Raw genomic sequence first — 25,553 nt, forward strand, 5'->3', positions numbered from 1 at the left:
TGGAGTGAGGAGGATCAAGGAAGGAAATGATTTATCATACAATATCCTTTGCCAATGCATGAGTTTTGTCTACAGTATCTTTTTTAACTTTGTATCTTGAACATCAACATTGCGAATACCACGGATTTGTCAAAGTGACTTGGAAGTCCCAACTACTTTTTCTAGATTTTTAACTTCAATATTTTGAATCTTCAGATTTCTCAAAGTACCATGTGCTAGAGTGACAGTGACCTTTTTACTATCAAACACACTCATCACTTCTCGGATTCCAATATGTGGATTTAGATGTCTTCTCTTCATTTCTCAACAACTTCATCGGACATCCAGAAACTTAACTTGCTGTAGACTGACCTTTCACATTTTTTTGGCAGGAACTCTCATTTTGAAACAGAAAACTGCACTTATCTCCTAAAAATTTTTGCACATTAACTTTAAAGTTTGTTGTCATAATTAAATGTGATCACAGATTTTAACAAGATTCAATACTTAGGGATTTTTTTTTTGTTTTGTTTTGGTTTTTTTTTGTTCCTTGTGCAAGGAACAAACACACTATTTATATATACATGTAAAGGCCATTGCAGAAAACAGGCAGTAGGTGTTACTATTTGAGAGCAACATCATGTATGTTTAATGAGCGGAGAAGCCTCTGAGTTCAATTACAGAGGTTCTGGATTAATAAACTACCTCTGGTTTCCACTCCCCCTCAACACTTTATCCATTACTCTTTCCACCACTAAGTATTTTTTGCTTTGCCTTCATTAATCTCCACAAACCATATTTCCCCATTACACAAGATCTGTATAATGCTCCCATGAGAACCAGATACACTCTCTGTAGAACAACATTAGCTCTTGCAAAATGAAATACATTTTTGGGTCAATGAAATTAGTCTAATTTGATAGGGCTAGAAAAAAAGTGTGGTTCCGGTAGCCTGACCAACCCTAACTTTACCTACTGACCCTACTACCCTTTATTCCAAACCCAGATTTTAAACCATACTTTTGTTCACTAGTAGTTTTCTCAGACTGCAAAAATGTGTTTCTCAAAGTACATGTGTTTAGATGCTATTCATATATAAGCATATATATGAATATATATATGAAGAAAAAAAATAACTGATGCTGTAAAGTAAAAAAAAAAAAAAGAGTTATTGCATACCAACCTACCATATTTTTTGGCACATACTGGTATATGTATAAATACATGTAACGCAGTGGCATAGACTGTGATGTCAAAACTAAGCAGTTGTGAGATGTCACAGCTTAGGAATTGTGTAGAAAAAAAAATAAGCAATAATTTGGAGAAATATTGGCTGTTTTAGTCAGAGTCAGGGTTTATTCAATCTTGATATTATAGAGAATATTTTCTCGAACACTCTTTGTGAAGGGGTGGAAAAATTTTTTTTTCACTGTGAAAATAACATTATTTTCAATAAAATAAATAAATTACAGTATTTCACTGTTGAAAATGTAATATTTACATTTCCAATGTCTTTGTCCGAGATAAAATTACAAATTGTAAAAATACTTTATTTCTACATAAATCTACTGGTTCACCGAAAGGCGCGGTTAAAAAAAATCACGTGCGGGGCGGGACAAATACAGACAGAAGCGGGGCTATTAGCACGGGAATTTGCAGAATCAGGAGCATGTAAATATAAGGAATAACTGTCAGATTTTTTGGATTCATGACGATGATCAATCGATTGGCTTGCGTGATAATTTTATGCATAAACGCCTTCGGCGTTTATGCAAATTATCACGCAAGCCACTCGATTGATCACATCATGAATCCAAAAAATAAGACAGTTATTCCTTAAATAAATATGCAGTTGAACTTTGTTACCTCAAACTTCAGTATCTCAAATACCAAGGATACGTCGAAGTGAGTTAAAGGTCCTAACCACCTTTTCTATCTATATTTTAACTTCAATTATCTAGAATCATCTAATATCTCGAAGTTTTTTCTTGGTTCCACTGGGTTTGATATATATTAGGAGGTTTACACAGAGTTACACATACATAGTTATCCATCAGATCAGGATGGTCCTTCTCTATGCCATCGTCCAGTATAGTGACCACCACGTTCCGACCAGTGACACCCTGCTCCCAGGCACTCTTAACATTCATATCCAGTCCACCACCTCTTATCTGAAAAAAACATCTTCATGAATTTCCAAAGAATATATTAATATAAATAAAGGAAAACATCTCTGTCAGAACAAACTTAGAAGAATGTCATAAATGACATAAATGGTCCAGGCTAAAAATACATGTACCAATATAATAACTAAAAGTGCGAGGCTGACAAAGTCTTCTGGAACTGTGGAGACATATCAGCAATTAATATTTACTTAATTAGTCAACAATATAAGATCCAGTTATAGACTTCATGGAATTTCTCTCGTTATCGCACAGATGTGCAAATTGTAATCCAAATGCTTCTTATAAATATATAATGAATTATGGGTTGTAAAAACAATCCTACTTCTTATTGTTGATTATCTCCATGTCAGAATCTGTGTTTGTATCTCATGCTGAAATGTCAGCTTGGAAAAGTGTAGTGGTTATCCCAGACATTTTATTTCCATCATGTACTTGTAAAAACCTCCTGACACAATGACACTTAATGTGTACTTTGTCAATTGGTATCTCTGTCCATTATCTATGATGGGGCAGAGAGTGTGAAACAAAGGTTTTCCATTAATATGATATGGGCAATTAGGAAAGTGCATATGTCACTCTGGGATCCATGGAAATGTCATATATATATATATATATATATATATATATATATATATATATATATATATATATATATATATATATATATATATATTTATAATCACGTTCCGCTTAGTTTACCTGTGAAATTCGGATTAACTGTTGTTGACAAGTTCCGAATAAACGGACCCTGAACCCGATGTATATAAACTACTAAAATATTTGTCAATAAACAATGAACGAAAGAATTGAACAATAATTAATTTATTTGAACTTTGTCAATTTGATTTATGTATTGTAATGACAAAGCGTTATATTGTATATGTTCTATATAGATACAACATTATTTAGTAATTTTACTGGTTAAAACCCACTAACTTACAAATTAGATATTGATTGTGACATTATTGGTATCTGATGTTTATATGTCATAACAACTTTTGTCTATAAAAGACAGCTGTTTTGTGTTTAGAAGTCAGTCTGCAGTAGGTAGCAACTCTGTATATTTCGGGTGTAAGACAGTGGTACGTACAAACAGTACCAAGTCTATGTATACAAAATCATTAGTGAAGAGTCATTTAGAGTAGAAACGTCCTGGATTGACCATTGGTTCGTCGTCTTTGTCTTTATCAAATAACGTTGTATAAATCAAGTTTATCATTGTGCTTATAACTGAACCATTTGATCGTCTTAATAAATATCATAAACTTTACAATGTGTTATTCATCACGGTTCTAGTGCAGATATTATAGTGAACTAAAATTTGGTCATTTTCCAATTATTTAGTGGACCAAAAATTGGTCATTATTCCGATTTTATATAAATTTTGTGGACAATCATTTCAACCTTGACCAGTTATGAGAAACCAACAGCAGCCCACGATTAACTGATTAAGTAATAACCTTATACCCTTGGTTTCATTTCTCTCTCTCTCTCTCTCTCTCTCTCTCTCTCTCTCTCTCTCTCTCTATATATATATATATATATATATATATAATCTTACATGTATTTAATATTTAAACAGAAACTTTTACATTTAGATGGGTTTCAGTATGCAAATTATTTATAAGTGTGCAGAAGTGCTAAATGTAGAAATATTTTGACTTTCAAATGAGCCTATTCTCTAACTGAAAAGATTACAATTTACTTAATAGTGTACAGCTATAAGTACATACTATTTGACTTCCACATTCCTTCTCCAAATTGAGAATGGATGATCTAGCAACATTAAACCTGTCTATAAATATTAGTAATACTTTATATACTAGGTATATATTATAACAATGTTTCATTTTCATCAATTTCAAAAGTTCCCCACACAGTTGAACATGAAGCTTCTACATGTACCAATGAAGCCTGAGCATCACCTGTAAGCATCACTTTATATCTCACTTCAATCTTGCTGCCACTGATTTGAATTACCTACTGTTTCCAAACCAACTGCCCAAAATACATGTCTCCCATCCAGGTCAATATCTGAAGTCTGCTTTTAAAAATAAGTGGAACATGGAACTTCCAATTAGCATGAACATCTTGTTGTTAACAGACTATTAGATTGTCTGGAGTATCAAGTTTATTTTTTTCATCATTTTGAAGCTTTTAGTTTGAAGATATGACTATGTTGTAAATCAGGTATTCCCTATATCTATCACTGTTATAATGGGGTTTTACTGTACATGCATGTACAATACCATAAAAAGAAAATCTAAGAGGATGAAAATTCAAAATTAATTGAAACTACCGGTATGTCATTGCTAAATTCCTTTAGGATTAATGATGCATGTATCTTTAATTCAGAAAAAAATCTTTTTAAGACTAAATGTAAGCATTCTCAATGAAAGCAGATATATAAATTTGAAGGTATGCTTATTGAATTGTGCAGACACAATTCAGAAAGAAGTCTGCTACAAGAGCTGGTTTATAAGAACCTGCAGATACACACACACACAAGGATCTCTGCACTGTCATTACTTCTACTTGTTTGCATGTCTTCAGATTTTTTTTCTTGTTTGCTACTGTTTCTTTTCTGGAAAAAATCAATACAAGTATAGATTTTTGGGTCAGTATTACTGTCTTAAATCCCCTGAAAGCTGTAATTGATTTTTTTTCATACATTTTGAATATTCCTTGGACAATAATTGTGTTGAGAGTCCTAGTGCACACACACTGAAGAATCCTTATTTCCATTAATGAATAAAAGTTTCTGAGTTTACAAGAGACTTAACACTAGATGCTTCATTAAGATCAGCTTGTTGAAGAAAAATCATCAATTTTTGAAATGCATGGTATTTAAAAAAAAAAAAACAACAACATTAAGCAAAGATTTAATGAGTACACATAATCAAAATGGGTCATCAATGACAGAAATAACAGTGTATAATTTATCAATATAAATGTGGTCAAATGTTAAGATCAGGGTAGTTTAACTCACATGGTACATGCATGCATAGTTTACCAATTACATAAATATATAACATTTACCAATCTCGGTGTTAGAGTTGAAAGTAAAGCTAGGTCAAAATGGCAATCCAGTGTGAGAAGTTAAAACTTTTCCTCAATGTGGAACATGCTTAAATTTAATCTACTCAGACTTCAAGGCCAAGGTCAAGGCCATAATAATCTTTGATAATGGTTTTCAACCATTTTGAACCTTGTTTACTTCCACATAATGTTAAAAGAATCTATTTTTTTATTTGCTTGTGTCAAGAACAGGGCAAGGAAAATCACATGGCAGCAGTATTTAACACATCTCATCCTGATTTATCAAAATGTGAAGATTCCAGTATGAATAGGTTACAACAAACAACCAGTACAAAACTGTTAACCCAGATGGATGGGACAAACCAATAAATGAGGATTTACAGATCATATGTAGAATGATTATACTTTGATCATTTCCTCTGAAGGTATGCAGTGTTTTGCAAACATAAGCTATGATTCCTCTTAAGCCAAAGATTACCTGATGACAGAGAAGTGCCTTTCACTTTTCTTATTTTTGTAAATCTCAGATGTCCTAATGAAGTAAGTTAAACGATTTCCACCTAGACACTGATTCTGCATCTGATGACGTTAGACTTCTACACAGAACAAAATGTCATCCTATTATACCTCATTACAATGATAATAATGACTCTTTATCTACCTACAACCAGATACCCAGACACCAACCATAGTTATTAACCTGTTAAGGTCTAAAAACAATCTCAAAACTACCATCAATTTGGGCTGCATCAAGGTCAATATTTCTACTGTCAGACCACAGATTATCAATGTCTATATGACCCAACATATCTATGTTTTTTTATGACTGATCACAGGATATTAGATAAAGTTCATTTGACAGAAGATTTCCTAGAGCAAACTTAAATCATCTGAAATGTGCGGATTGCACTTTTTCGATACAATTACTGTCCAATTAAGGTGTCATTAGAAAGCAATCCCGATGCTCTGACAACATCAGGGCACATATTTGTGGATCTCCACATATTTATGTTCATATCTGGAAAAATATTGTACTTGGATCAATAGAAAGCTGCCATTAAAGCTACTAGTCTGTCATTAGTTGTATTGTCCAGCTACTGCTCAACATAAAGGGAAATTCTACAATTGTCAACGGCTCTATCTGCCAAAAACAATTAGGGAGAAAACAATGCAGCAAATGCTAACATTCCAGCACAGTGTGGAAGGGTATAGAATTATCTAAAATTCTATAATATTAAAGCCTGGTAATATTATATCACACAAAAGCAGTTAAAGATTTTCTCTCCTATCAGAACAATTTCCCCATCAAAAGTCAATATTTATTAAATTTCAGTTTCCCCTCAGCTGAAATACAACATTCATTTCTTTCTATACTAGCATAGAAACTGGTTTAAAATTTGATTTGAAAAAGCAACTTGACTTTAATGATTTATTGAAGATCATTTATTTCTTACTTGATTATTGTTAATAGCTATTTCTATCAAATAAATTCTGATAAAGGTACCAATATTTAAGTATGTAATACTTAATAGCGCTCCTATTGGATTCATTAATTGACATTGGTTGTGGATATGTTTTTTAAATTACCGGTAAATATCACTGTGGAAGCTAAAGATTCTTGCCTTCATACATTTTCCAAAATGAAACAAAGATGAACTCTAAATATTTTGCAAGATCTTAATACAGGTAATTACGATATTTGTGTGCCTTTTTTTAACCGTTCAATTCCCTTAATTTCATTTTTTTTTAAATTATATAAATATATATGACAAGAATTTTGAAGCTTATATTTACTTCATTTTTTTTTCAATTTCTTCCAAGCCTTTAACTGATAATACATACACTTATAACATGACCAGAGCATGGGTCAGTAAAGAGATAAGTTCAAAACAGTATTGTACCTTACTTTGCCAAAACTCTCCCCAAACGAAACAAGAGTTTGGGTGATAAGACTTTGTATTAACTTATGATGCCTCCTTTCTGAGTGTATTATCAGGCATGTGCAGACGTATTTGGGACCCCTTCAGTACAACACGGTGCCAAACAACACAGATCTCACTTCATAATACAGATACTCGGCTTACCTTTTACACACATCAATTTATTGCTAGCTCTGATAAGAGGCACATCACTGAAACGCTTTCTTGGCTGCTGAAGGTGCCATTTATCATACGGTACTTCTTTAATCTTTTTATGGCTGGTTTTCTTGAAAGATTTACTGCAGACACTCCTCAAACACTTTTACAGAAGTCAATCAGCTCTTTCAGAGTTTTTTGTTTACAGAATACTCAAGAGTCTTGCAACTAAATATAGTTTTATTTCCATCACATCAGATGTTTCCATGTAATTCCAAAATCAACATTCTAATTCAGTAAATATTTCTCTAATAGATCTATATTTCTACCACTATAAATAAACACATGATAAACACTGACTTTAGCCCCAAAAGATTTCAAGTTCCTCACAATAATCCAACAACTTCATATTAATAAGTAAAATTCAAGGAGAATAGAAAGTTAAACCTATTTTCGACTGGTATATTTCAAGTATAAGGTAATAAATGTGACAATTGAATACAAAACAGGGATTTTCCATATCATATTGCGAATGGGGCCTGAGCCCTTGGAATTGGGAATTTTATGACGATTTATCAAGAATTGGGAAATTTTATGAGCTACTGCAAGACTAAATTTCAAGAAACGAGTCAGAATAAAGTTTATTACCAAAACAAAATCTTAAAATTAAACCATTCTGTTCTTTTGGTAATGAAAATTAATTGTAATTTACATACAGTTTGTTGGGAATTCCAATCCGTACTTTTGTAAGAATTCCGATCCTGGTCAAATTTTAAACATAAATAAATTGAAGGAAAAATTGAGGTGGAATATTGGGAGAAAATGGAGGGTTTTGCAACTGGGAATGGGGCTGAAATATAGGGCAGTGGAAAATCCCTGTAAAATGATGAAAAATCAATACAAGATGAGGAGGTTAGGTCCTGCTATCAAAAGTTTTGAGAATTCTTTTTTTTCCAAGAATATTTTTAGTATCAATCAAAACACATAGCTTATTTAAAAATCAAAACAAAAAATGGGGGTCAATACACATTTTTGGTGCTACAGAACCTACAGTGCATTTCATATTATCCTTTTGCAATAAAATTGCATCTTACACATGATCACTTTTAAAAAGTCTAAAAAATGTGACAAAGAAAAAGTTTCAAATTATCTCATATTATAACCAATTATCTGACATTTCTGCACTCACAAAATGTCATTTTTCTAGAATTAACAAGCAATTAAATTATTTTAAAGTCTTAATTTTTACTGAATTTTATAAGCAGAATTGTCAAAGTTATCTTGTATATTCAGAAAAGAGTGGGAGTCAATGATGAAAATTTTTAGTCATAAAATATTACAAAAAACAAAAGGCCCATGGGCCACAATGCTCACCTGAGTCACTAATCATCCATCTGTTCTTCATCAGCTGATTTTTCCCCTAAGTAAAACTTCTATCATCCATTGTGGTCCCTCCCTACCCCAAGGTCATGATTTGAACAAACTTGAATCTACACTACCTGAGGATGTTTCCATATCAACATGATAAGTCATGGCTTAAATTTGCTCTTCTTGAGAAGATGACTTTTAAAGATTTTTTCTATGTATTCCTAAGTAAAAGTTTAATCCCTCATTTTGGGCCCTTCCTACCCCAATGAATGAAGTAAAAAAAAAAAAGCATACAACAGATGACCATAAATACATTTTAAATATCATAATTTTACTTAATGAACAATCTTCTGGTTGTTATAAATATGTGATCATAAAGATTATATGCATTTCATCAATACAATACCTGCTAAGCAAGTATATCATACAATCAAAAACAGTTACAGTACATACTGTAAATACTCTGGAAGAAAAAAAACATTCCTCACAAAGTCTAGTTCCTCGACTCTTAATGCTTTTTTAATGGAATCTAATTTTGGGTTTTTAATTGAATGTAGTTTAATCAACATTGTAGAATCCAAACTTTAATTGTAAGAACTAAAATATGATGCAGAATTTAAGAAACACAGGTTCAGAAAAAAATCTGCTCAAAAGCTCAGGATCAAACTGAAAGCAAAGTAGCTTGCAAATGACAAAACATACACCATATGAATCAAGCAAAGGTATCGATATCTCTTAAACATCTTGAAATGGCACATATAATTTGTAAGTGTGGTTTTGGTACATATTTCCACAAGCAAAAACAAATGTATGGTATTTTTTTATACACATTTTTCCCGAAACAGAAAACATGGCTATTTCGTGATGAAATATGCACACAATAATTTTTGTATTATTACACAATGTTACTGACTGATCTAAAATTGTTTATAATTGTTTTCAACTTATGACTGAACAAAGACATAATCTGTCAAGTTTTGACCGAGGATTAGCCAGAATGATGCCCAACCATACTAGGGCTGTATCAATATATCGATACGTATCCATATTTAAGAATGTTTTGTAACGAAAAAATAACTTCCAATACGTATAGGACAGGCAGATTTTCTCATAATTCTGTGAAAAAGTTGGGAATTTCAATCACCAAAGATTATATTTTCACTGTTTTGAATTAAAATTGATCAATAATGATATAATCATTAAGGAGATACCCATCTTAGATAAATATTACAAAATACATAGACAACTTTATTTTAACATGCTGTTTTACAGTCTTTAAAAGTTTGAATTTGAAGTGTAATTTGTAGAGACAGTGAGGCAAGATCTTCGAAATGGCTTAAAAAACAATTAGTTTTTAAAAAATTAATGCATTCAATTATTTTTAAGACTTTTTTGATAGACTTGTTGAAGAATCCAATACATCAGATATCGCATTATAAAATATTGTATCGTATCGCATCAAATTTTTTTGCTCAATACACAGCCCTAAACCATACCATGTTCTTATAGACAGTCTTATAAATTAAATCTGCATGGATTTGACAAAGTGAATGTCATTTCATTTCCAAGAACAATAAGACATGTAGAATGAGCTGTCCTCTCTTATTTGCTGAGATCCTGTGACCTTGTTCCCTTTGCATGCTAAACTTTATAAAAGGGATATGTAATTCCCCTTTAATCTTGCACATACCACCTTTCATCTGGCAGTAAATCAGTATCAAAGTTGTCTTTGAAGGTCAAACATCAAATGTCTTCATGTTGCCTTGAAATTCCTTTTTCCTCCTACTCTGCCAATCTGTACAGATTCAAACAGCAGTCTACCACTCCTTGTATCCTCAGAACCATCATCAAGGTTTTTCAAAATTTACCAAAAAGGGGATCATTCTCATAAATCAGCTACAATTGATAAACTACATCTAGCTTTGCCAGAGACAGAATATCAGGATATTATCTGCAGTCATATTGTAGTCAAATGCCAAAACATCATACAAACAAGCCTATAACTTCCTGAAAACCAGGGGCTTTAAACCCAGTGGTGCAAAGCATCAGTATAGTTATCTTCTCTCCCAGTACAAATATGTGGCATCAATAATAATACAAGCAACTAAATCAAATTGGACAGCTCAATGATAGTTATCTTCTTGTTTATATTGGTCATAAACTGTGTCTTACCACCCATAAAGACTGGCTTGAAGGCGAAGAGAAAATAAAATAAATGCATAGGTTTTTCATTTCTAGTAGCTAATAAATGTTGTAATTTGACTTCATTACAATTTGTGTGTAGAGGAAATTATAAGTGGGCGTGTGAAATATTTGACAAGGTTTGACTAAAAGAAAAGAAGAAACTTTCACTCAATTATAGAATTTATCAATCAAATTTATTTCTTGTCAGATCAGAAATGCACCAATTGCAATATGGAAATATTTTTATCAAGATGTGTAAATATGTTCATTCATTAATCAAGGACCCTCAGAGGTTTAAGCAAAAGTATATGAAGTCATTGTAGTTCAACAATTCAGTAACTTAAAATGTCAAAAAATTGTGCAAAATGGTCACTTTCCTCTGTGTTTGAGTCCTAGCAGAATGATAAAGCCCTCTACTATCACTGAAAAAAAAAATGGCCTGAAGATGCCACTACAGGCAAGCTTTGGATGCACAGACAAGTCAGTTCTACATTATGATTTATGTCTTTGGATATGACATTAATTTTTCCTGAGGGGTCTCTTATTCGAAAGCATGCAAAGTTGCATTGTTAGCATTTTGCATTGGAATCAATACTCACAGAATATTTCCTCTTAGAAGTTATCACCGGAGAGGGATGTGGTTCTCGGAATATCAATGAAAATGTCACCCTCTTCTACTGAGCCATTTTGTTCTCTTTATGTAACATTATCTAGCCTTCCTGTCTGCTATTAAACAGGGGACTTCTATAACACTAAATGTGTGACAATACCAGTATTTCTTTTTATATTTAGGAGGAAAATTGGTCAACAACAAGCACAAATTAGTATATCTTTGAAAGCATAATATGTGACATTCTCTGCTTTCAAGACAATGTGGTGAAAGAAATCATGTAATATTCTTGTAAAAGACCAGATGGTTAAATACTAGTTTCATATTACACAAACTAGACCTGCATAAGGGTAATTTGTTCAGTAATGGCATTTTTGTTCTGTTTGGAAAATACAACCTCTGATAAAAATTTCCCCCTCTTACTGAGGTACTTAAAAATCCTAAAAGAGAACCTTATAAACATTTCATTCAATCTATTCTTTATCCACCCTCCAATTTTAGACTAAATTACCTAGGAAAAAAAACAACCTGAGAGCATTATTCTTACTATAAATCGTCGTTTTTTTCATTTTCAAAACAAGCATTATGTAAAACCTTCAATTACCATTACATTTGCAGTAAGAATATAGTGATACTAGTATACATGCTATAAACTTTAAATATACATCACACATTTGAACATTATTTGCATGGGAAGAAAATTTAGCATTAAGTAAAAAGTGTATTTTTACCACCAAAATTTTATATTTAAAAATAAGATGACTTTTTTAGTAGGGATGATTACAAATGCGTTACAGTTCTTATTTATGAAGACTATTTGGTCAACGGAAGAGAAGGACGCAACTTTGTAATGATTAGACCAGCGAGAGAGAATATCTTTGGGAACAGTGGGAATGGACTCTGTAGTGATCGCGAGTCGTATATTATTTATGTTTGCAAATGCTTTCTTTGTGATAATTCTGAAAGTTAAGCATGTTAATTTCTCGATATTTACAACTCCACCCGTTATGCATAAATTATTCCACGTTTCCAACTGCCGTTGATGCCCTGGTATGCACAGCAAACTAAAAAGTGATTCCTTTAATATATGGTTGTTTCCACCCTATGCGCTTTTAAAATTTTTTTAATCTTCGATTATTTATAAATATTTATTCACTTTGAACAGTCTGATGAATCGGTAGCGGTATTTCTATGTATGTCCGATTTCGTTTCCCTATGCTAATTGAATAATCATAGAATAATTAATAGATCATAATTAAACAATGTTCATTGAAAACAAATAATGAAAGCCATCTCAAAAATTAGGGTCACAAGAGGTGACAATGGCTGTGTACAGTGTCCAGTGATTAGTTACTGTATATACACGAACACAGCCACAGGCGATAACGGGTATTAACTGGTGTAGGTGACGGTAATTACTGTTTAGACATGGACAATGCATATTTAAATCACATTTTTTGGTAAGTTTTTAATAAATATATGCACTTTGAAATATGAAAAAAATATACATCCGAGTAACCGAGTACCGATTTTAGTATTCGATACTCGGACATTCGAGCGAGTACCCGGTAAACCGGGTACTCGTTGACATCCCTACTTTTAGTGAACAATGATAAATAATAAATCTTGATTTATGCTACAAAGATAAAAAAAAATATTCATATTAAGGTAGCATCAAATAATTTCATTTTACTCACAATTTTCAAAAAATGATCAGCTTATCAGTCATTGTCTTTTCATGTTCAATTCAAACATCTTCAGACTATATTTTCTAATAAGAACATGAACAAAAGCAGCGAGACCTTTTTACTAAGCTTCTGTCCTCTTTCAGATTAATTTAAAACAAGAACTGAGATTGTGGAGTTTGGTCGAGTTTTTGACCTCTGTAACATGTAGACTTGCCAACAACAGCATCCAATTCCAAACTTACAATTTTCAGTGTACGTAAATAAAAACAAAAACAAGCCCAGTATATTAGTTTTGGCAAGCAAAATCAATCTAGTTTCCTCACAGGAGCATCAACCATGAGATAGAAATGTATTAGTTTCAAAGTGAAAACAATGATTAATACGCAGCTGGAGAACCAAGCCCAGTTCTCTCCCCTTCTGTTTCTGAAACTGTCAATTTAACAAGGGTTAATTACCAGTAATGTGTGGGCCTTCCAAGAAAACAAGTTAGAAATTGCCTATTCTCATTATCTCAATTCTAACCTTCCATGTTACAGACTGTTTCTTATGTTGAAGCCTGCAGATGCTAAAATTGAATTTACAGTAAACAAATTTCAAAGTCGTCTTTGCGGGAAGCCAGTGGTTGAAAAACATCAATACTCCCAATATACACATATTTTCAACTTGAAAGAATTTTCTAATCGATGTAAAAACTTGTAATTCATGTCTTTGATTTTTTTTTCTTCTTCAGATTATGAATGAATAAGAGATCAAAACTAATAACCCAAATCTACTGGAATTTTGATCAAATTCTGATATTCATACTTTGAAATGTGAATGGTTTTGCAGGATGAGCCTGATGAATATGAAACTTGCTCAGAGTTTATGTTTAGCAAGTGTCTTTAACACTTCTGAAAATTCTTTGTTGGCAGTAAATATTCCACTCCTAAGCCTTTGTATAATTCCAAGGAAGCTAAAAAGAGACACTTCAATTCAAAAATAAACCATAATAACTCAAATTCTAATGTTAATGTTTACAGCCATGATAGATTTATCTCTGTGGATTTATCTTCTGAATCTCAGTGCACAAACCATCTTTTTAAGAACTAAACAAGCTCCTTAAAATAATCAATCCCAAAACTTAAAAGTGCATACTAACACAAAAAAAAACAGAAAAAAAAACCTCATCTTAAATATTGATTAAAATGTAAATGAATATCAATGTATTATGATGTACATGCAATTTTCTCTCCGGTCATGTCCTTCGATCGTCAACCTCAAATTAATAAATACCACCATATTTCATTAAAGTTGAAATTAGGCATTGCTGTGCATACTTCAAATATTCTGTTCACCTGTGTGTCACAATGACAGCTTTATAAGAATTCAGAAGGGAATACGGGGAATAAAGTAGAGTTTATCATTTCATTAATTATGAATATGAATAGCTTAAACCTAATGATGATTAATGAAACTTTATATTAATCTGACATTCCTACCTCCAAAATATTTAAACATGTTTATCTTCGTGCACTCTACAATTTTCTGTGCACGGTTTGTGTGGGAAATCTGGACCACCTCTTAAATGCACCATTTCTATTACATGCCCCTCCCCTATTCCCTGATAAATACATGAAACATCCCTCAATACCTTTTCGGTTATCCTGGCTCTATTTGTTGAAGCAATTCTTTTACTCCCTTTCCAAATCTAAATTAGTGGTAATTTCCAATTACCCTGTTTTCTTTTTATTCAGATTCCCACTTACCAGATACCACATCCTGGGCCACTTTGGGTCATTGAATTTGTCATTAAAGCTGATGCTGCTTGAGTAGTATCTGTCACGTTTTACCCGTTTTTTAACTACTTGCTGTTCTAACCACTTTACCTGCAAAGAAATAAATAAAGCATAATGTTAGCGATTCAAACAACGTTCAACACCTGTAAAAAAAAAAATTCCCCTGAGCAGAAAATCATTATGCAAGTCTAAAATTTTGAAATGAATAAATATTTTTTTCATTTAATTTGATATAATTGATAAATTTTTTTTACCCAGAATTTTCCTTTTATATTTTTCATTTTTATATTTGTGACTTGTTTTTACTGAATGTTTCTTTGTACAGCAAACTCTGGGTATGTTGCCCTAATTTATTTCACAACCATTTCCATCCTTTTGAATTTTTTTTTTTTTTTTTTGTCTAACTCTTATACCTTTATTTCACCTATCTTTTTCTATATCTTAATTGTGACTTGTTTTATAACAAATATCAAGATATTTCACTGAAAATATTTTTTTTTATAATAAAAGAATCTCTTTCAAAAAAGAGAAAGTGTATTAGTATAAAGTTCACAGCTTTTCATGATTCTGTGTAACTGAAACAATTTTTACAGTAAGTTTATACACCCTGGCTATAACCTCGACCAAACGCAGGTGAATGTCTCTGTAAGAATCTTTGAGAAGCAGATGTTAGTGAAGAACGCGGACTGTTTATTGTAGTAAGGAGGCTATATCTATCAATGTTCCTGTTACTGTTACACAAACACAACCTCCTTCTGACAACATTCCTATCCCTCCTCCTCATCCCTCGCTTGTCATCAGGGACAGAGAGTTCTCTCAATACAAACATCAACTTCTCTTTTGTCAGAGAAATCTACACATCTAATCTCGGCAAAAATTTTCTTTTTTTAAAAATAAGAACCAAAATGACTAAACTTATGCACTATTTGTATGCAAAATTGGTTCAAAGAATTAAAAATATCCTCTCTAAATAGATTTCTACTTGATGAAGTTCAACTGAAAAAAGTGAACTCTTTCCATTTTTATGATCCCTAAACTTGTTGCATTACCATATCATTGGCAGATTTTCAGTAGTAACCAAACAGAAGTTTCTTCCCATTCCCATAGTCTGATAGAAAGACTATATTTCTACGGAATCATTCAGATATATATCTTGGGAAGTTTTTAGCAAACAAGTAGCAGGTAATTATTTGTGTTATTAGAATTTTTAGCCGGTCATCACAAAGATGTATCAAAAATTCTCTTCATGTTCCTAGTTGATTAAACAGCAAATGGAACATCACAAACTGAGGAGATGGTCTTCTCTCTAAATAGCTCGTCATTCCTCACCAAAGATAAGTGATATTGAACTTCTTTATCTTGTATATAAATAAATTGCCAAACTTTCTGGATCATTCATCCCATTTAACATTCTAAGAATGTCTGAAATCCTGAAAAAACAGATAGCCTTACTACTTCCTGTTTTCACAGACTAATGAGTAATCGTGACGAAAAAGTCTTACAATGGGGAAAAATTGTCTTAAAGAATACTTCTTGTACAATTAATTAAGTAGTAACACAGACTATACTGTATAATGATAAACAGATTCAATGCTGGTTAAACTGCATGATTAAATAACCCTGTCCCTGTACATATGCTGTACCTATTCTACTAAAAGATTTAGTATTGCATTGTTGGATATTTTCTGCAGAATAATCAGTTAAACAACTCCTTGATTTTTCAATGATAAAAAAGAATTAATATTTCAAGAGTGAGATCCTAATAAGGTCGAAGATTCTGAGAATCTTTGGAATTACTACAACTAGAATATTGAGTATGGTATGGGTCATGTAGGGGTCAGGAAGATTTAATGAGGTTTTGATGAAGGTTTATGTTGTGTTGGAGTTACTTAAGTAATGTTTTAGAGCTACTGGCATTAGATAATCAATTGCTGGAGCTATCTAATAGGATTCAGAAAGGATACATCGTAACATGTATATAGATGTTTTTCACAAGGGATAATATTTACCCATGTGCTATGTACACGGTCACAGATTTTTGAGGAAATTCGTAACAGGGTACTTTAAGACATACAATGGCAATCCAAAAGATCTGCATAATTTTCTATTGAACCAAAATTGGGATTCCAAGGAATAATGATCCTGTGGAATATGTTTACAGTATTAAAAAAACCCATTAATTAGAATGTTTACAGGCAGACAGATTACATAACTGATGTAAAAATTCTATGTATCCATTGTAAATATGATATGAAAATAAATTCAAAAGACAAATCGATTTTGTTGTAAATTAAAAGTTAGAACAATAAATTATAACCAGAATTAAGATTAGAAATACTAAATTTTATGAGCATGAAAGATTAAAATAATTGAGAATCAGGGTCATTCTTCCTACTGGACATGAAACTGATGTAGCCATTAATCTTTTCTGAATGCTTTTCTCTGTTCTTTTTTAAAATCTAAATGTTAGTCTAGAAACATTTCAAATAGACCCTGGTACAAGTTTACCCTCTAAACCAAAAAACAACAGCTTTCTCTACCTGGGAGATCTTATAACAAACAATTTTGAGTAATAGTGGCATTTATTTGATATGCAGAGGTTTTTAGACTTGGCAGCTATCAGCATAGTTTTTTTTTTACCCATGAAAATTACTTTCTTTTTTGAGAGACTTTACCGAGGGATTATTATAGCACCTTAACGCCACCCATCGGCATATTTCTAGAACAGAGTCGGTATTGTATAATCACCTTCAATTATATGCAGACACCTTTAAAGTAATGAAATGTCTTAAAATATTCTTTTTCATGAACTTTTAACAAACCTTAAGAAAATGAATGTGTTAAAACACCAGAGGGATTTCAAAAGAGAAATATGATGTATTTATGACTGCAAGAAGGCAATCCTCATTTTTCTGGACGTTCATTATCTATCACTTCGTGAATTTTTTCATAATGAACATGAACTCCTTTGAAAAAAAAATTACCAACAAGGACACATTACAGGAAGCCTAATATACCTGCACCATCTACTGACTGATTTTGACAACAATCTTGGAGATCTTCCTCAGACCAATGGCTTGTTGTAAATTAGCAACTGACCACCTGGCATGCAGACATTAAAAAGTTATTCTACTTCCAAAACTCAAAACTAAAAAAAAAAACAGTAGATAGAATACACCTAAACTCTGACAAAGTTTGAACTGGGGCTACCCTTTAAGAGGTCTTGTAAGTGATATCATCTGATTATAATCAAAACTTGCTCACTACTATGGTTACATACATTAAGCAATAATGACTGCCAATTGGAATTTGATTGCATCATGATACACCATTTAAAGAAAGGAAAGATTTTTTTTAAGTTTTGAGTCTCTTCAATTAAAAGAATTCTATGCCTGCTTAGAAAATATCCTGTCAGTAAGGGCAAAAAATATACCATCAGAAGACAGGAGAGAAACAATAATAACACTGCCCTTTGACTGCTGAATTTTCGTGATCACAAGAAATAACAGGCCTGGGTCAGACTGTTTTGGTGACAGTGTTAATATATCACCTGGTACAAACAAAACCGTTGACTGTGCCTCCGTAACTCTATATATCAGGTCTTATAGGACAATTTGGGTGAGCCCAGTAATTCTATAGTTCTGTAAGACTAGGAGGATGAGAACAGCAACAAAATAGTTATTCCTCCACAAAATTAGGCAATGACTTTTCTTTGTTGCTTAAAATTAAGTTTAAAATTTTTGGCATGAAGAGTTTTGTTGAAAAACAGGGGAAAGTTTTCCAGAGACCTATTCAATGGTGTGTAATAGGATTCCACGACATTGAACAAATTGTTACATACCTGTGATTTGAGTCAATGGTTTTTTTAACACTTGTACCACAGAGTATGAATTTAGCAGCCAATCACCTTGCTTGGCTGAACTTAGCAATGAATGATGGACTTTTGTTTTCAAAGAAATTCTCCCCTGTTTAAGGTCTGACAACACGTTCCTCAAATATCTGTTTTGTTTCTCCTTGTAATATACAAGAAATATTCATATAAATATTATCTTGTGGTTTCTAAACCGTTTTCAAAATGTCTTTGAAAATGAACACAACAAATATTGTGATATTGACAATTCAAGAGATTTCAAATAGGATTATATAGGAAACACCACCCTCTGGTATCTTGCACAAATGCCTGGTAAGGTACCTCAATTTTTTGTGAGGAAACTTCTTAAAGTAGCAGATCTTCAGTGACAAATTCTTGGGGAAAAATATTTATTATTGAGGATCGTGTCGTCTGACCTTAAATACAACACTCTATCACAGTGCTTCTAGTATTCTTAAGCCAACTACAGGCTATCTGTCAATGTTAAGGAACTACTAGTCTAGTAATTAACAAAATCATACTGCTGAGTTCTCTTATTTGTTGGTATCTAACTAGCTATCATCTTCTCCTTCATAATTTACCATTTTGAACTCAAAGAAACACAAACAGAGGAGTTTGACAGATGGATGTACATGGACATCTGCTGCAGGAAGATTGGAGACCAAGAAATGATAGCTAATGTCACTAATTAGATTGTGTCTGAAAGAAAAAAAAACTGTATCCATGGCTCCTTTGTCTCCTTGGATCAATAAGAACCCATAAACCCAGACAGACCATCCTATAGTGGCCCCTTTGTACTGTTTTATAATCTGGTTCATCCACTGTCATCTTTGAAGTTCATAAAGAAAGCACAAGTCAAATATCAAATACAACTAGCTTTACATCAAAATGTCATATATATATATACATATATATATATATATATATATATATATATATATATATATATATATATATATATATATATAAAATTTACCTCATATCTCATATTTGGTCTACGTATAGGCTGTGAATTTCTTATTGCAATATAACTGTATTGTGTATTGCAATATTTTCAATGACAGTTAAAATGATCTTTTCTTATTTTATTAACCTCCATTTATAAGCAGACTGTATATAACTACTATAAATACATTGTAACAAAAAAGTTCTTGTTGATTTCACTACAGTTTTGCAATGAAATGCAACCATGTAACAGCAACCTTACTGTTTGGCACGATTGAAAATGTTTCTGACATCTTAAATTTCATACATTACTTTAGAAATCCCAGGCCCAAGTATTTTGCCGTTATATCGTTACTGAAAAAGAGAGGTCCATGGGCCACATTGCTCACCTGAGGACTTTGGCTAAGAGTTCAGTATTTTATGAGTGGTATCAACCTATCCCTAAGGGGAAGGGGCATGATTTGAACAAACTTGAATCTACACTAACTGAGGATGCTACCATATTTCTTTGACAAATCATGGCTTAGAAGTTTTTAAAAAGATTTTTTTCCTCTAAGTTTTATCTTCTATTGTGGCCCCATCCTACCCCCGGGGGTCATAATTTAACAAACTTGAATTTACACTACCTGAGGATGCTTCCATATAAATGTGACCAATCATGGCTTTGCTGTTCTTGATAAGAAGATTTTTAAAGATTTTTCCTATGTATATCTAATTGTAAACCTTTGATCATCCATTTCGGTCCCACCCTACCCCAGGGGGTCATGATTTGAACAAATTTGAATCTACATTACCTAAGGATGTTTCCATATAAGTTTCATTCCTGGCCCAGTGGTTCTTGAGAAGATTTTTAAAAGATGCCATTAATTTTTCACTAATTTGTAATTATCTCCCCTTGGAAGGTGTGGCCCTACATTTGAACAAACTTGAATCCCCTTTATCCAAGGATACTTTGTTGCAAGTTTGGTTGAAATTGGCCCAGTGGTTCTTGAGAATAAGTCAAAAATGTTAAAAGTTTACAGACAGACAGACGGACTATGAACAAAATGTGATCAGAAAAGCTCACTTGAGCTTTCAGCTCAGGTGAGCAAAAAACGTATCAAAATACAATAATTTATGCCAACAAACCACAATATACTGGAATATTGATATTATTGTGCAACCCTACCTCATATAAATCTATTTATACATTTACAAATATACAGTGCATCATCTTGTACCGGTATATTGATGATTGACTTAAGGAATCGCTGTCTAGTTAGTAGAGTATGCCAGGGCATCAACGATAGCTGGAAACGTGGGCTAATTTGCACTATCCCACGTTTCCAACTATCGTTGATGCCCTGGCATACTCTACTAACTAGACAGTGATTCCTTATATTTCCATTTCATTTTGAAATAAAATTGTAAATTTAGATTTTAAAAATGTAGATTAATAGATTTAAATTACATGAGGCCTCACATGTCAATTTCAATAGTCCCCGCCCACTGACGTCAAATACAAAGACAGCCGCATGAGAATTACATGCATATTAGGCCTTCTTAGCTCCTGACCTTTCGCTTGGCGAAATTTGCATTCCGTTAGAATGATCACGAAATCAACTCTCCTAACTTTCAAAGAGTTATCACAGAGAAAACAAATAGAAATGGATATATTATCATGGCACCATTCAAAAGAATTAAAATGCTTCTGATTATTGCTTCTTTTGCTTATGCTATAGCTTTCAGCCTTTCATACATATTCTTATACCATTATTGCCCCCTCCCCTCCCTGCTTTCACTAAAGTGGGGGATATTAATTTGAGTTTGTTTCAGGCTCCCTTTTAAGACATATCAGAGTCAAATGAGACATCTTTCATGGCATTTAGGTCAGACATCCTTTTCTCTTTCATGTGATTTTAGGGAGGAGAGCCCATTTTTTTCCGAAGAGAGATAAAGTTTCCCCAACACTTTGAAAGATGAGTCTGAAAGTTGGATGAAATAAAAAAGAAACTAGCACTATCACAATTTTATGGTTATTTTTTATCCTCCCCAAACTCAGATCTCTAGCTGTTTGATCCTTTTAGCTGATTATGATAATCATTGTGATCTGCCTTCCTAGTAAAAGTCAGCGAGAAAAGAGGGAAGAGTGTCTGTTCTGACAGCAAAGGATGGTGTGATATGGGGTAAGCTAACATAAGTAGTCAGGCTGATAGAGATCTTAATGGAACTGCTAATCTGCATCTAACCCCTCAGAGCAACCCAGCTGGAGATCCCAAAACATCTCCCCCTGTGTACAACATTGTATTCAGTGCAAGATCTTATCATCCCTGTGATTTATCTTACCTTGAGTAACATCACCTAAATCTATTCAGAAGGAGGCTAATCTCTTCTAGAAGAGGCCACTGATGTGGTCAATGTATCACTTATGCAAATTCAAGAATGTGGTATATACTAATTTGCTCTCAACAAAATAGGAGAAAAATACCTTTGTGACACTTTGATAGTACATGTCCAATTCAAAGAACGAGAAATCATCAATAATGTAAAATTGATTTACTGCATAGCCTTTTGGGTCTATCAAGTTCTAGCCAAAGAATATCAAGTTCAATTTATTGTTCCCAAACCTTATCTTTATAACTGTTATTCAATGATCAATCCAACACCCAAATTGCAAACTCTAAATATTTTTTGACAGTATATACCCAATATTTCTAATAGATCTGCAGAAATTGGAGCAAGAACATTCATAACTGACATGAGTGTCCACTTGTCCAATCTTACTTAAATTTGATTATGAAAATGACATTTATTTTTAGAAAAGAAAAATAGAAAACTGAATTGTAATTTTTTCTCTACTCCAAAAGCTGAAACTAAACTGTAACTTTTTTTCTAATCCAAGAGCAAAATTCTATCAAAACATTTCCTCATGACCACAAATCAAATGAACTATACTAACTAAAAATAAAGTACAATGGAACCCCCATATTATACTTAATCAGTACTATATTGCATGGCAATATCAATAAAATCTTGATTACAGCCAGTTTAAGAAGGAATTTTGTATTGGCTATCCTGGCTTATGATCTGAAGAGATGGTAGATTTGCATCCCAATATCGACTTCAGCCAACTAATATGCCAGAAGATGGCCCATATGAGAATTTATGAGCATAACTTCAGATCTGCATAGACAGCAATAATTAACCATTTTGTCAATCAAATGATGCCGGCTTACACAACTTGTACATATTTACTGCAGACCAGTCTCCAGGGAAGACATTTTTATGCAGTTAAGGAATACATGTGTATGGATTTTCTGCCTTGTATTTGCAGACCGAGTTTCTTTCAGAAAGAAAACATCTTCTAAATCCCTTGCTGAACTTGTGAATATTGAGAATAATGATCCTATCTGTAAACCAAGGCTCAAGCTTGCTACAGCAGGACACCATCCCTAAATAAGGCAATGAAGCACCAAGTATGAATACAATTTGGTTTTACAGAATATTGATTAAGTAGTCTCTTTTACCCTAAAATTTAAAATGAAAGACACAGTGAAGTTCTCCAGTCCAGCACTGCAGAGTAATTTTCTTCAAGTAAAAGGGCAATAAATTACATCATTGGGTCTTCACAGACATGTCTTTCTGATAAATTTGTCAAACTCACACACTTCATATTCTAAGAGAATGTCTCAATATTGTTGACTCACATAATGATTCACACCTCTTGTATTCAATACTTCTCAAAATTTTCACTGATATTTAAAGATGACAAAGATTCAAATCTTTTTCCTTTCCTGCCTAAAGATAAAATTCCCATGTATTGTTCATTGTTTAACTGTGGTTTTTGTTGTTCAATATACCACACCAAGGCACAAATTCAAACAAATGGTTCATTTTAATCGAAGTTTCAAGTGTTTACATTTAAGATGACATTATTTGATAACTATATTTCTCTTTCCAATGGTACTGGGATTTGATTTTGAGCATATTATTTATTTCAAATGCCACCTTATTTTATTTTGTGCTATCACCTGCAATTTGAAATCACCCTCTCTACAAAGCCATTCAAAAAAATTCTTAACCCTTTAAGACTAAACCATAATACCTGCAAATGAATTTTTACTCATTATTGTAAGCATGGGAAGGTTTAAAAGAACTCAGAGGTGAACGAAATTTTTTTGAAATTACATACACAATACTCATGTACCAGAATATCTGGAACAGAAATAGAGCAATAAATGTGAAAGCTGGATCTTTGCAAAATCATTTCCTATTCAAATTGGGCCACACACAGGTGAAAAGATTTCAAAAAAATGAAAAATGACATTAAGATAAATTTATTGCTGTCAAATTTATACAGTTACGCAGTCAAAAGAAGTCATTTTATTCGGAAACATGATAACCCTCTGTTTACAGGTTAATGCAAAGTATGTGATTCAGTGGACATTTTTTTCTGAAATAGATAACATTATGTTGGCAAGGCTTAATCACAAATTTAAAATCACATTATTTAAATGTGTCATCAGCTTTCTTTATAAGATCATTCAGGTCATTTAGTGTTCTGTTTATTTTCAACACACATAGTTTTGTAAATGTTGACTACAATTCAAATTGTAGGAAAAGTTTCAGATAATTATATGTTATACCACAAAACCTTTTAAAACCAAAAAAAAAAAAAAAGATCCAGCATAGAAAATCTGTTTACAAGTATAGTTACAATATCACTTGTGATCATATTTTTGCTGAAAGTTAAATTATATTTATACAGCATTTTGATGTTGTTCCAAATGCAGTTTACAAATTTGGAATCTACACTGAACAGGGTATTATTTTAACTCGGAATAATTATTTCATTCGGAATATAAAGAATTGAAAAAAATAAGCAACTAAGTCTCCTTACATGTACTTGTAGCTCAAAAGAAAAAAAAATGTTGCCTTAATTCTCTGCATTTTGTGTGTAATACAGTATTGAGTAAAGATTTTGTTTATCTCTCTATAAATAACTTATTTTATTTCTTGTAATTATTTTTTCTTTTTATTTGTTTGTTTGTTTATTGTTGTGTTTGTTTATTTATTTGTGTAAACAAGGTTGCTTGTAATGGCAGGGGTTAGATGAAAATTTAATGGGGTTAGTTGGCGCATGCCTAAAGGGGTTAGTCGCCGCTGAGCGGCGACTAACCCCTATGAGCATGCGCCAGTTGAGATAGGTAAAAATCCTGTATTTAATCCATATACAATGTGTATTCGGTCTGTATTGTTAATCAGTCCACGCGATGTACAAATTAAACGGTAATTAACACGGTAGAAGTATTTGTACTGTCACGCTGCGCTTAAAAATCCCAAGTATTCCGTTCTACAAGTATCCATATATGAAGACTATACATGCCGATATCCTAAAGAAATAACTCGCAGAGAACGAAAATACATACCAATGCATATTCATTACGATAACCGAAAACACTAACAAGTATTTTTACAGTCGTAACAACGATTAAATCCAACAAATAACCAGAGAAATGCGACGATGTATACACTGCCAATACACTGCAGACAACTCCTGTTCGACGTCACTTTTCGAAGTGCGACGTCACACGTTCACTTGTTTTCCCGAACTTTCTGTGTCAAAATGGCGAATAGGCATTGTATGTAATATAAGGTATTCTGTCATCGTAGTACAACACACAAACTTTATTCCTTTAGATTAAAGTTTTCCTTTACTTAGGTAATCAAATAGCAGAAGAGGAGACGAAAACGAGCAGTGTTTAGTACAGAAAACAGGTTACAAAAAATTGAAGGTCCATGATCCGCCCACTTGTTTCACTCCAGCTAAGAGGTGCATATTTAGTGTGCACAT

At 32.6% G+C, this 25,553-nt stretch overlaps 1 protein-coding gene across 3 annotated transcripts in view; it reads right to left on the reverse strand.

Moving 5' to 3' along the window:
- Positions 1 to 25,553, reverse strand: part of LOC133182379 (furin-like protease kpc-1) — a 57,436-nt gene that overhangs the window by 16,570 nt on the left and 15,313 nt on the right. For all 3 annotated transcript variants that reach the window (XM_061317209.1, XM_061317208.1, XM_061317207.1), the window contains exons 3-4: positions 14,875 to 14,994; positions 2,022 to 2,150 (exon numbers count right to left, since the gene is read on the reverse strand). In XM_061317209.1, the coding sequence (XP_061173193.1) occupies positions 2,022 to 2,150; positions 14,875 to 14,994 (249 nt within the window). The remainder of the gene's footprint in view (positions 1 to 2,021; positions 2,151 to 14,874; positions 14,995 to 25,553) is intronic.

The sequence above is a fragment of the Saccostrea echinata genome, unplaced genomic scaffold (genome assembly GCF_033153115.1).
Source record: "Saccostrea echinata isolate AGI-Se365-2 ecotype Australia unplaced genomic scaffold, CSIRO_AGI_Sech_v1 ptg000009l, whole genome shotgun sequence".
NCBI classification, from domain to species: Eukaryota; Metazoa; Mollusca; class Bivalvia; order Ostreida; family Ostreidae; genus Saccostrea; species Saccostrea echinata.